Below are 11,695 nucleotides of genomic sequence, written 5' to 3' on the forward strand. Positions count from 1 at the left end.
GAGTGCTGGGGCCGCGAGGCCCAGACCCGCGACCCGCCTGCACACCTGCGGCTCGCTTAGCCGCAGCAGCAGCAGCAGCAGCAGCAGCAGCAGCAGCGGGCTTGGGAACCTCTCCACGAGCCCCCAGGAGGCCTGGCGCTGCCAGCACTGACTGGGAGCCGAGTCCGACTCCGCCCTCCCCGAGGCTGACAGCGGGGCCAAGTGAAAGTTGCGCGTCCCGGGATTGAAACAGGCGCAGTCAGGGCCAAGGCTTGTAAGGGCCTGTGTTCAGGGGTGCATCACGGGGCATGCCCCGCCGTCTCATCCGCATGCCGATACACGCACAGGGTGTGTCGTGGTGCACACACCCGCACCTCCATCCACACTCGCTCGCTGGGGACCAGCGCAGCGCGGAGCTGCCGTCAGGCGGTGGGCACAGTCCAGCGCAGCCCGCGGCCCCGGGTCAGAGGGTGATGCGTGTGGGCCAATGCACAGTCCCGAAGTGCCTCAGCCCTGACGTCTCCATCTGGCTCTGGTAAAAGCTTATTGGATAAGATAACAGTGGGTAAGACTGCCCATGTGGCCCTTAAAGTGTGTTTGTGGGGGGTGGGGGGTTCAAGGTGATAGGAAATGATCAGTTCTGCCCCAGAGAAGGTAAACTGGTGTGTAGCAAGTGCCACGTGGTGCGGGGGTGCCAGAGGGGCTCCCTCAGGGAGTGGTCTTCAGACTGATGCCGACATCACCAGGGAGCAGCAGAGAGATGAGCCTGGAGGAGTGGAGGGAGGGGCTCTGGGGAGGGACGGCAGGGGCGGGAGGCCAGAGCAGGGGGCTCAGGGGCTGGACTTCTGGGCGCAAGGGGCTCATCTGCCTGGCTGAGCGGCGCTGGGTGCAGGGCTTTCGGCACTGCAACCGGGACCGTCCTGGGCCATCCGCCATGGCCGGTGATCCCAGGTAAGTTTTTTTGGTCCTCCCCCTCCCTTCTCTCACGGCTCTACTGAGAAGCATCTCATCCACCAAATAGTTCACCTGCTGGCGACAGTGCCATCCTAGCGTCCCTGGGATTGTGCACCCTGTCAATTGGACATTCCTATTACCCCCAGGTGCGGGGTTTTCCTGTGAACAGTGGGGATCCAGGGAGGGCTCTGAGCTGGGGAAAGGAGGCCCCAGTTGCTCTGGGGGAAGGGCGGTCACAGGGGCAAAGATGGTGTGTGGCTGGGAGACCTTGGGGAAGGGTTAGGAAAGCTGGAAGCACCGAGTTTCTCAGCCGCCCCCTGGTGGTGAAGGTTTACATGGCTGGCCTGGCCCCACTCTCCTTGGGGAGGGTGACGGCCTGCAACTGTTGTGGGCTGAGGCGCTACCCACGTTCCGCTCTGCACACACCCCGACCCCCGCCCCTGTCCCATGGGATGAAATCCTCAGCTCCAATTTGCTTTCGTTGGAAACAGGGTGGCCGCAGGTGGAGTTAGTTCAGACTGGAGTGTGCCGGCATGTCGGCCCATGCCTACGACGGCCATGTGAAGCCACGCTAAGAGCAGAGACCGAGGCACTGGAGCAACAAACCAAGGGCCACAGTGACTGCCGGCATTGGAGGTCAGGAGGGGCAGGAAAGGACGCTCTCCATAGGCGCCAGAAGAGTGTGGGACTGACAACTGGATTTCAGACTCTGGCCTCCAGCTGCAGGAAGGTAACCTCCTGGGCCTTTGTGCAATGCGGCTGTTTCCTGGTCAGGGCAGTCCTGGGAAACGAATCATCAGCACAGGAAGGGGCAGGAAATCATGTTGGCATCCAGGACTTGGGGCCACAGAGAAGGGGTGAACGTGGCCCCCGGGTGCAGGAGGCCTGTGTGAGACGAGCTTGGCTCGTAGACCAGGGCGGTGACAGTGCGGCCCACTCAGCCAAGAGGAAACCGCTTCCAGAAAGGCATCTTGGGTGTGCGCTGGACCCCCAGCGCCTCCCTACAGGCTACTGAGGGGGAGCAGATCCGAGGGGAGCAGAGGTGTTCCTCCGCCTCTCCCCAGGGTCCAACCCCAGCTCCCGGCAGGGCCGGAGTGACGGCTGACGGCTCACCTGGCCGTGTGGCAGGGAGACCCGAGATGCGAGGCTGGCCCGGGGCCATGGGGGGCGCAGGGACAGCGAGCAGCGGCTGCTGCGAGACAGCAGCGGAGCTGGGCCGGCTGCTGGGGTCTCGGCCATCCCCCTCCCTGCCTTCCCGGCAGGCGGGGTGGGGGTGCAGTCAGTGGTGTGGGTACTGGTCCACCCGAGCTGGCCTGTTGACCTGTCCTCTCCCGATGGGCCCAGTCACCCTCCCCACTGTGGATGCTGTTTTGGCCCGCTGCTGTACCCCACCTGAGAGTTCTCAGGGCCCCGTGAGTCACCCTACCTCCTACCCTTGTGACAGAACAGACATCGTGATGCAAAAACAATTATCTGGATCATCTTTATGGGGCTTAAGCTTGGGTGGGAGCAGATGGGGCGTGAGCTGGGGATTTGGAGCGGGGGGTTCTCTGCCTACCCAGCTCCCGACTCCCCACCACACACACCGCCCGGTCTCTTAGAAAGCCTCTGGCACGGGGCTGGGACAGAGGCCAGCAGAGAAGAGGCCGGGGCTGGCGAAAGGGAGCAGGGGCAATGACACACCAGAAAGAAAAGGTGGAGGGTGGGGGCTTGGCCCCCCACTTTAAGGTAAGCAGGCCCTGCTCCCTCAGCCTTCCCCTACCCAAGCCCTCCGGATCCTGTACGTGACAAGACCAATTAGTTTGTAGGGCACCTAATTAGTGAGTGGGTCTCCTGGGACCCCCGGCCCAGTTGCAGCTCAAGGAGGTGCTGAGGTGAAAGGGGGCTGAGTGCTTGGTCGCAGCCCCAGAACAGGGGGTCGGGGCTCGGGGCTCAGCTCAGAGTTGGGGGACGTGTGGGATGTGGGGTGGCCCGTTTCCCTGGGTTGTGTCCCAGTCCCCAGGCCCCCTCCAGCCAGGCCCCAACCTAGGCTGGCCGGGGCTGGCCGGGCAGCCACTCCCTTGAGGCGGCACCACGTGAGCAGGGACTTCGGCTGGGCCCTGGGGTGGGGCTGGGCTGGGAGGAGCCTCGAGCCTCATCTGGAGCAGCTTTGCAGAGCAGATTGGTGGGGACCATGGTAAGAGCCGGGGGGGGGGCGGGGGGGAGGACAGCCCTCGGCGAGGTGGGAGCCGGCAGCCAGAGAGGTAAGCGGTCGCTGAGCTGAGGGGCGGCACGACCAAGCGTGTCTCTCCCAGGCAGGCGCCCCAGACCAGGAGGGCTTCTTCAACCTGCTAAGCCACGTGCAGGGCGGCCGGATGGAGGAGCAGCGCTGCCTGCTGCGGGCAGAGCCGGGCCAGGCCTCCGAGAGCCGTGAGCGGGCAGGCGGCGCGTGGGGGTGGGGCTGCTGTCTGCGGTGGGGGTGAGCGGGGTAGCGTGTGGGGAAGTGCGCGTGCAGCCTGGGGCGCAGGACGGGCGAGGGGTCCAGCCGGGCCAAGCCCCTGACCTCTGTGTCCATCCCCACACATCCCTGTTCCGCAGAGACTGGCCCAGCACCCGAGATGGACAGTCTCATGGACATGCTGGCCAGTACCCAGGGTCGCCGCATGGACGACCAGCGTGTGACAGTCAGCAGCCTGCCTGGTTTCCAGCCTGTGGGCCCCAAGGTAGGTGACACTGCTGCGGCTGGGGAGACACGAGCCGGGCCCAATCCGCTACCCCTGCCCCTCCGGCCAGGAGAGCACAGGAACCCACTGACCAAGTCGGCGGCGTCTGCCCTGGGGGGAGGGGGCAGTGCCCGGCAGGAGCGCCGGCTGTGTCCCCATCGGTCGCAGGACCCTGCCAACCCAACCTCTGCCCTCAGAGGGCGAGACAAAGGTCAGGGCGGTCGTGTTACTGTGAGAAGTGACTGGACCTTGCAGCTGCTGCTCCCACATCCAGGGTGTGCAGAGGTTTGCTGAGGGAGGCTGGAGAACAGACACCCTTCGGGGAAGACACCAGGGAGGGGCGCGTGACCCCATGCGGACACGCGTCTGCTTACATTCACATGTCTGCGTCTCATGTATGCGCCGTGGCTTGGCTTCTGATGCATGCTTCAGCCAGACCCCGGGGCCCGCCAGCGCTCGCCCGAACACCACTGTGCATGCACGGTAGCCAGGGCACACAGACTGTGGGGCTGGTGTGGGCCGATGATGGGGGACAGGCGCGGGGGGCCGACTGCGCCCCCTCTCCCCCCACTCCCGATGTTCGTGTGGTCTCTGCGCTCTGCGAGGAAACTGGCCTCGATCCTGCCCCCTGGCTGACTCCTCTTCATCCACAGGATGGAGCACAGAAACGACCTGGAACCCTCAGCCCTCAACCCCTCCTCACTCCTCAGGACCCGGCTGCTCTCAGCTTCCGCCGGAACAGCAGTCCCCAGCCCCAGACACAAGCCCCCTGAGGGCCTGAGCCGTCTTGGGTCCTGCGTGGCCCCCGAAAGCAGACAATAAAACACTCCCACAGCAACGGGAACTGCGCGTGTATTAGTTCACGGGTAGCAGGGCTAGGACGCGGAGGCCTCAGGGGCTCTGCTGCGCAGCTCGAAGGAGTTTCTCCTCCCGTTGCTTCCGTATCCGCTCTTTGAATTCTTCTAGCTCTTGGCGCTGGGGGGGGGGGAGTGGGATGGGAAGGAAGGAGGGGCACACATACCTCAGGGCCTGGCCCCTTCACCCACTACCCTGCCCCTCGACACCTCCAGGCCATGGCTTCAGAGACCAGTGTCCACACTGGGAGCCCTATGCCAACTGCAACCGGGGTCTGAGTGGAATCGGCTTCACCCTTCAGGGAGAGGGTAATAAGGGGGCCACGTGTGCCTGTGCACTCAGTTCCCTGTCCACGGTGGGGGGTGTCATTTTCATGTGAACCCATCCCTGCCCCTATGTTCACCTGCTCCCAGCAGCGGGCTCCTCTGCCGAAGCTGAGGAAGATGGAGGAAGAGCTGGTAGCTTACCTGGTCCTCCTTCTCAGGTGGCCACAGCTCCCTCTGTGGGGACAAAGTCACAGCTAGCGACCTAACCCAGAAGCCTCCATCGCCCCACATCCGGGGCAGGTTAGAGTGTGGAGGCAGACGTGGGTCCCCAGCAGGTTGCTGCTGGCCCTGTACCCTCTCCACCCCCTAGAACGACCATGAACACTCCGTGTGCCCACCTTGCGCTGTATGACATAGTCCTCAAACCAGTCGGCCTGATTGGCAACCCAGAACATAGCCACGGGGAACGTGAGATAGAGTGTCATCTGGAAGGGCAGAGCTGGGGTTACCATCCTCCCCACCGTGCACGCGTTGCCAGAGCCCAGGGACCATCCTCCTGCAAAGTCCAGGAGCTCGCCCTCCGTGCCTCCCCAGGAACGCTGGAACTTCCATCAAGCCATTATGGCCCCTGCAATCCAAATGACCTATTCCCAAAGCCCGCCCCAAGCCTAGCAGACTGATACAGACGAACACATGGGCCGGGCGCACAGAGCTCCGACTACCATCAAAGGGCTCTTTGGGAGCTTATTGCCTGCCCCCCAAACCAGACCCTCGGGGTACCCCCAACTCAGAAGGCCTCAAATTTCGTTACACCGTCTAGAGGTCTCCCTCTCAGAGACACACACCCACCCTGAGCCGAGAGCTCCCACGGGGCCCGAGCCTTTTGGATCGTGTCCCCAGATCACCCGTCCCGGAGGCCTCCCTCGCACCGACCCTCCCAGGGTGCCCCTAAGCCAAGGCCCCCCCTCTGTGTCTCCACCGCAGACGCCCCTCTCAGATCCCAGGAGCTTGTTCCTCGGAGCGCCCTCTCTCGGAGTCCCTCCTTTCCCGACCCCCGTCCGTCGATCCAGGAGACTCCTCAGACAAATCTCCCACGCGACTCCGGTGTCACTGACCCGAAACACCTCCAGCTTCACTCCCATTTCGCCCCTTCGAGTCCACAGAGCCGCCTCTGCCCTAAGGTAACCCTCCAGCCAGACAGCAGCTCATTGGGATTCCGCCGCTCCGAAGTCGATTGGTTGAGGCGCTTCAATACGACGTCATCTCTGGGAGCCGTTTCTGTGCTTCCGGTCGCGAAATCGAACGTCAAGAAGGCGGGCCGTGACGTCCGAGGGGCTAAGCCAATGGGAAAGGGGGCCGCCCGGGGGCGGGGCTTCAGCGCAACGTCACTACACGGCGACGCGAATTCGTAGCTGAAGCGCCAGGAAAATGGTGGTGATGGCGCGACTGTCGCGGCCCGAGCGGTCGGACCTCGTCTTCGTGAGTCCGCGGCAGGGCGGTGGTGGCCCACTTGGGGGCGTAGGGGCCCGGATGCCGAAGGGTGTCGGGTGTGGCCTCTCGGGAGATCTAGACTAAGGCTCTGTCTGCCCGCGGCCCGACGGGCCCAAGCCGGCTTGTGAGTGCCGGACGAGGCTGGGCAGGGTTTGGCCTGGTGCGTGAACCGGCGCCTTGGCGGCCTGAGTGAAGAAGGGTTGTCAAGGTGAAGGGCCAGACTGCGGGCTGTAGACCCCCGAGGCGTAAACGTCTGGGCCAGAGCCCTGGTTTCTGGATACGTGGTAACTGGCCGCAGCGGTGGCTCGTGGGGTCTGGGTTTGGGTGGCGCCGTGCCTGGCCCTGAGGCCCCTTCTCCCGCTTCCCGCCGCCACAGGAGGAAGAGGACCTCCCCTATGAGGAGGAAATCATGCGGAACCAGTTCTCCGTCAAATGCTGGCTCCGCTACATTGAGTTCAAGCAGGGCGCCCCGAAGCCCAGGCTCAATCAGTTGTATGAGCGCGCGCTGAAGCTGCTGCCCTGCAGGTGGGAACTGCGCCAGCGGCCTGCTTGCCGCACGCCATGCCCCCGTGCCCAGTCAGAGCGAGGTGAACAGGTCCTGGGTGATAGCCGTGTGTCGGGTCACCAAGTAAACGGCCCCTGACAGGTTACCACCTCTTCCCTGCGGCCCTGTCCGGGCCCCTGTGGCAGAGACTTGTGACCCATCTGCGATCTCCTCTCCCAGCACTTGCCTCCTGGGGCAGAGGAAGGGCTCTAGGGCTTGGTGGTATTGACCCACCTCCATTCCCCAGCTACAAGCTCTGGTACCGCTACCTGAAGGCACGTCGGGCGCAGGTGAAGCACCGCTGTGTGACCGACCCTGCCTATGAAGACGTCAACAACTGCCACGAGAGGGCCTTTGTGTTCATGCACAAGGTAGGGAGCTGGCCGGGGACATGGCGTTGGGGCTCAGAGTCCAGGACGTGGGGAAGCAGCGGGTTGGTCCTGGAACCTCTGTCCACTCAAGGTCGAGTTAGACGTGGCCCGGAGGAACGGGCGTCTGTGCTGCGTCCTTGGCTGTCTTTGTGGCAAGGCCGGTGTCGGCCCCTCAGACCTGCCTGCCTCTCCACACCTGCAGATGCCACGACTCTGGCTGGATTATTGCCAGTTCCTGATGGACCAGGGGCGCGTGACCCACACCCGCCGCACTTTTGACCGCGCCCTCCGGGCGCTGCCCATCACACAGCACTCTCGTATTTGGCCCCTGTACCTGCGCTTCCTGCGCTCACACCCTCTGCCTGAGACAGCTGTGCGAGGCTACCGGCGCTTCCTCAAGGTAAGTCCGTCAGTGGGTGAGGCAGGTGGCCTGCACCAACATTTCCAGAAGCCAGCTTGTTGAGACGCTAGCGCCGTAACAGCACACCGCCCGAGAGGCGGGGTTTGGCGAAGAGCCCCTGGAGAGAGGTACACTTCTGTGTGGACGGGCCAGTCCTCTGCTTCATGTCGGTGCTCAGGCAGGCCGTGGTTAGTGTAGCTAAGAGTTGCCTGCGTGCAACTCTCAGCATTGCTGGGGAGGGGGGGTGGAGAGGGGAGCAGCTGTGCGCGGCTGACCGCGGAAACCAGAGTAAAACTGCAACTAAAGCTGCGTGACAGGCAGAGTTGAAGGCTGAGGCGCGAACAGGGTGAGGTGAGTGCAGACATGGCAGACACACAGTGTCTGTCACAGGACGTGACCTCTTTCTCACGCTGCTCTCTGGGTTGTGTTGAGAGCAGGGTTGGAGCTGAGCAGCCTCAGTTACAGAACCTAAGCCAGGCCAGTCGGGTGAGGTTGGACCAGGGGTCGAGAGTAGACCCTGTAGTCAAGGTTGGACCTATTAAACGGTTGTCGCTGAACATGTGGGCCAGGCTGGATCGCTGTGAGCAAGGATGGGCCATGGGCCCGGTCTGGACAGATGTGGTTAAGACTGGTCAGTACTGCTGGCTTTCGGCCACAGCGGGGTGAGTGGATGACTGGAGGCCTGCAGCCACTGCACGGGGGAGGTCGTGCGTCCCTGCCACCCCAGCTACCGCTGGTGTTCGGTTGGTCCCCAGCTCAGCCCTGAGAGCGCAGAGGAATACATTGAGTACCTGAAGTCGAGTGATCGGCTGGACGAGGCCGCGCAGCGCCTGGCCACCGTGGTGAACGACGAGCGCTTCGTGTCCAAAGCCGGCAAATCCAACTACCAGGTGGGCCCGTTGGGTGGGGTAGGGGGACCCATGTGCGTGCCCCATCTCCTGGGGACCTTGTCTGAGACTTCTTCCTGGGCGCCTGCAGTTGTGGCACGAGCTGTGCGACCTCATCTCCCAGAACCCAGACAAAGTGCAGTCACTGAATGTGGATGCCATCATCCGAGGGGGCCTCACCCGCTTCACTGACCAGCTGGGCAAGCTCTGGTGCTCCCTGGCCGACTACTACATCCGCAGCGGCCACTTTGAGAAGGTCTGTGGGCTCCCGGGGGAGGCCTGGAGAGGTGTGAGCAGAAAGTAGTGTGGCCGTGCAGGTCCAGTCAGGGATGGGCAGAGAAGCGAGGCCCCACTTGGGGACTGGGAGAATGTGAGCTGGAGAAGGGGGGCGACCAGCGTTAGGGGTGTTTGGTAGCCACCAGCAGGTCCTCTGGCCAGGCTGCACAGTGGATCTGCAGGGTGGCTCTGGGGAGGCTGGTGTTGGGGCTTGTCAGGAGCTTTCCACACTTCTCACCTGTGCCTCAGGGTGAGCTGTGCCATCGCTCTCAGTTTACTGAGGGTGAACCGGCGGCCCCAGGATCCCTCCGGCAGGGCAAGGAAGGGGAGAGCCAGGGAAGGCCCCGTGGGGTTGGGGTTCAGAACTGCTGCTGAGGGCAGCACTGCCACGTTCCCCAGTGGGCCACGAGCCTCCCCCAGACTCGCTCTCACCTGTGCAGGCTCGGGACGTGTACGAGGAGGCCATCCGCACGGTGATGACGGTTCGGGACTTCACGCAGGTGTTTGACAGCTACGCCCAGTTCGAAGAGAGCATGATCGCAGCTAAGATGGAGACCACCTCAGAGCTGGGGCGGGAGGAGGAGGGTGAGCGTGGGGCTGGCGGGCCACAGGGTGGGTGGCTGGGGGGTGAGTGCCGGGGCTGGGGACGGTCCAAGGGGCGCCGGTCTCGGGGCATGCCTGGGATCAGGATGGGCCTGGGGTGGCGAAGGCGGGGCGGGAACTGCCAGACAGAGGTGACGGAACCCTGCCCGCCCGGCCTCCTGTGCGCCAGACGACGTGGACCTGGAGCTGCGCCTGGCCCGCTTCGAGCAGCTCATCGGCCGGCGGCCCCTGCTCCTGAACAGCGTCTTGCTGCGCCAGAACCCGCACCACGTGCACGAGTGGCACAAGCGCGTGGCCCTGCACCAGGGCCGCCCCCGGGAGGTGCGTGGTGGCCCCGCCGCCTCAGCCGCCCCACCCCGCGCCGGGCTGGCCGTGTGCCTGACCTGGCCCTTCCCGCCCAGATCATCAACACCTACACGGAAGCCGTGCAGACAGTGGACCCCTTCAAGGCGACGGGCAAGCCCCACACCTTGTGGGTCGCGTTTGCCAAGTTCTATGAAGACAATGGGCAGCTGGACGATGTGAGTGCTGCGCGGTGCGTGCGTGTGTGCGTGCGTGACGTGTCGTGAGCACAGGTGTGTGCGGTCAATGGACCCAGGGGGCACCAACACGGCCACGTGTGTCTGAGCGTGCACGCGTGTGCGAGCAGGGCTGGCAGCCTGACCCTGGCCACCCGCAGGCCCGCGTCATCCTGGAGAAGGCCACCAAGGTGAGCTTCAAGCAGGTGGACGACCTGGCGAGTGTCTGGTGTGAGTGTGGCGAGCTGGAGCTCCGGCACGAAAACTACGACCAGGCGCTGCGCCTGCTGCGGGTGAGCGCCAGGCCAGGCCAGGGGGGCTGTGGCTCCGCCAGGGCCGGGGCACCCCAGCAGCGCCGCCATCTCCCTACAGAAGGCGACAGCGCTGCCTGCCCGCCGCGCCGAGTACTTCGACGGCTCGGAGCCCGTGCAGAACCGGGTGTACAAGTCCCTGAAGGTGTGGTCCATGCTTGCCGACCTGGAGGAGAGCCTGGGCACCTTCCAGGTGAGCTGCGACCGGCGCTGCTGCCGTGCGGGGGGCAGGGCGCAGCCAGCTGGCCCGGCCACATGCCCTGTTGCCCCCGCCTGCAGTCCACCAAGGCCGTGTATGACCGCATCCTGGACCTGCGCATCGCCACCCCGCAGATCGTCATCAACTACGCCATGTTCCTGGAGGAGCACAAGTACTTCGAGGAGAGCTTCAAGGTGGGCAGGGCCGGCGTGGCGGCGCCTGCGGGCGCTCCTGGGCAGTGCGTGCGCTGAGCTGCACAGACCTGGGGCGGCCGCGTGGGCCCTCCCGGGGCTCTCCTGGGCTGGTAGACGGGCGCCGAACCGTGGCCTCGCACGGCAGTTTCTCTGCTCGCTCCGCGTGTCCCTGGGTGTCAGTCCTCCCCTGAGAAGGACGCCAGTCGTATCGGAGTAGGGGCCGTCCTAAAGGACCTACCTCCGAGTCGTCACAGTCAGAGGTAGGGGGCGAAGCATCACCGAGAATTTTGGGGGATGGAGTGCAGCCCCCAGCGGGCTCCCTTCCCACCTGCGCGTATGTGGGGTGTCGGCGTGTGCCCGCCCGCCTGCCCCGACTCAGCACACGTCACAGGCGTGTGGGGCGCTCACGTGTGTGCGCGGAGACTGCCCTGCCACCGGGTGTGTGTGGAGGCTGCGCATTTACAAACGGGACGTGTGCGTGCACAGCGCTGCCCGCCCCTCGGCCGGCACCTGCCATCTGCAGCGCGCCCGCCCTCGTCACCCTGTGCCGTGGGCCCGAGGCCGGCGTTGTCCTTGAAGTTGAGCAGGCAGCGCACAGTCCCTCTTGACTGCCGTGGGGGGCGGGGTGCAGGGAGTGAGTGGGGTGCACGGAGAAGGACCGGCTTGCCCAGCCGGGAGAGGCAGGAACGGAGCCCCGGCAGGCCGCGCCGGGCGCCTCCCCGTGGCCTCACGCGGCTCCCCTCGGGCAGGCGTACGAGCGCGGCATCTCGCTGTTCAAGTGGCCCAATGTGTCTGACATCTGGAGCACCTACCTGACCAAGTTCATCGCCCGCTACGGGGGCCGCAAGCTGGAGCGGGCGCGGGACCTCTTTGAGCAGGCCCTGGACGGCTGCCCTCCCAGATACGCCAAGAGTGAGGCCAGGCGGGCCCCGGGGGGGGGGGGGGGGGCCTGCCGCTGGCTGACCCTCCGCGCCCGCAGCCCTGTACCTGCTGTACGCGCAGCTGGAGGAGGAGTGGGGCCTGGCGCGGCACGCCATGGCGGTGTACGAGCGCGCCACCCGCGCCGTGGAGCCCGCGCAGCAGTACGACATGTTCAACATCTACATCAAGCGGGCGGCTGAGATCTACGGCGTCACCCACACCCG

General features: G+C 64.9%; 3 protein-coding genes across 3 annotated transcripts in view; 2 read left to right on the top strand and 1 right to left on the bottom strand.

Annotated features, from left to right (window-relative positions):
- The first annotated feature begins 1,586 nt into the window (after nucleotides 1-1,586).
- On the top strand, nucleotides 1,587-4,463 carry PCP2 (Purkinje cell protein 2). The gene is made up of 5 exons (XM_012729359.1): nucleotides 1,587-1,663; nucleotides 2,535-2,661; nucleotides 3,228-3,342; nucleotides 3,511-3,635; nucleotides 4,289-4,463. Exons 2-5 carry the CDS (start codon nucleotides 2,608-2,610, stop codon nucleotides 4,406-4,408), a joined length of 414 nt encoding a protein of 137 aa, XP_012584813.1. The 5' UTR covers nucleotides 1,587-1,663; nucleotides 2,535-2,607; the 3' UTR covers nucleotides 4,409-4,463.
- Nucleotides 4,464-4,467: 4 nt separating this feature from the next.
- PET100 (PET100 homolog (S. cerevisiae)) lies at nucleotides 4,468-6,018 on the bottom strand. Its single transcript, XM_004688971.2, has 4 exons — nucleotides 5,872-6,018; nucleotides 5,155-5,241; nucleotides 4,958-4,990; nucleotides 4,468-4,610 (listed from the first exon to the last, which is right to left on the bottom strand). The coding sequence occupies exons 1-4, from the start codon at nucleotides 5,896-5,898 to the stop codon at nucleotides 4,527-4,529; spliced, it is 231 nt and encodes a 76-aa protein (XP_004689028.1). The 5' UTR covers nucleotides 5,899-6,018; the 3' UTR covers nucleotides 4,468-4,526.
- Nucleotides 6,019-6,165: 147 nt separating this feature from the next.
- Nucleotides 6,166-11,695, top strand: part of XAB2 (XPA binding protein 2) — a 6,812-nt gene continuing 1,282 nt past the window's right edge. Inside the window, exons 1-14 of the mRNA XM_004689423.2 lie at nucleotides 6,166-6,235; nucleotides 6,624-6,772; nucleotides 7,039-7,162; nucleotides 7,365-7,562; nucleotides 8,318-8,452; nucleotides 8,541-8,705; nucleotides 9,166-9,310; nucleotides 9,498-9,649; nucleotides 9,730-9,849; nucleotides 10,008-10,139; nucleotides 10,219-10,350; nucleotides 10,437-10,550; nucleotides 11,300-11,462; nucleotides 11,530-11,695. The exon at nucleotides 11,530-11,695 is cut by the window's right edge and continues 8 nt beyond it. Of these exons, the coding sequence (XP_004689480.1) occupies nucleotides 6,185-6,235; nucleotides 6,624-6,772; nucleotides 7,039-7,162; nucleotides 7,365-7,562; nucleotides 8,318-8,452; nucleotides 8,541-8,705; nucleotides 9,166-9,310; nucleotides 9,498-9,649; nucleotides 9,730-9,849; nucleotides 10,008-10,139; nucleotides 10,219-10,350; nucleotides 10,437-10,550; nucleotides 11,300-11,462; nucleotides 11,530-11,695 (1,946 nt within the window). The 5' untranslated portion in view covers nucleotides 6,166-6,184. The remainder of the gene's footprint in view (nucleotides 6,236-6,623; nucleotides 6,773-7,038; nucleotides 7,163-7,364; nucleotides 7,563-8,317; nucleotides 8,453-8,540; nucleotides 8,706-9,165; nucleotides 9,311-9,497; nucleotides 9,650-9,729; nucleotides 9,850-10,007; nucleotides 10,140-10,218; nucleotides 10,351-10,436; nucleotides 10,551-11,299; nucleotides 11,463-11,529) is intronic.

This window comes from Condylura cristata, unplaced genomic scaffold (genome assembly GCF_000260355.1).
Source record: "Condylura cristata isolate star-nosed mole 26May11 unplaced genomic scaffold, ConCri1.0 scaffold00025, whole genome shotgun sequence".
In the NCBI taxonomy this organism is placed as follows: domain Eukaryota; kingdom Metazoa; phylum Chordata; class Mammalia; order Eulipotyphla; family Talpidae; genus Condylura; species Condylura cristata.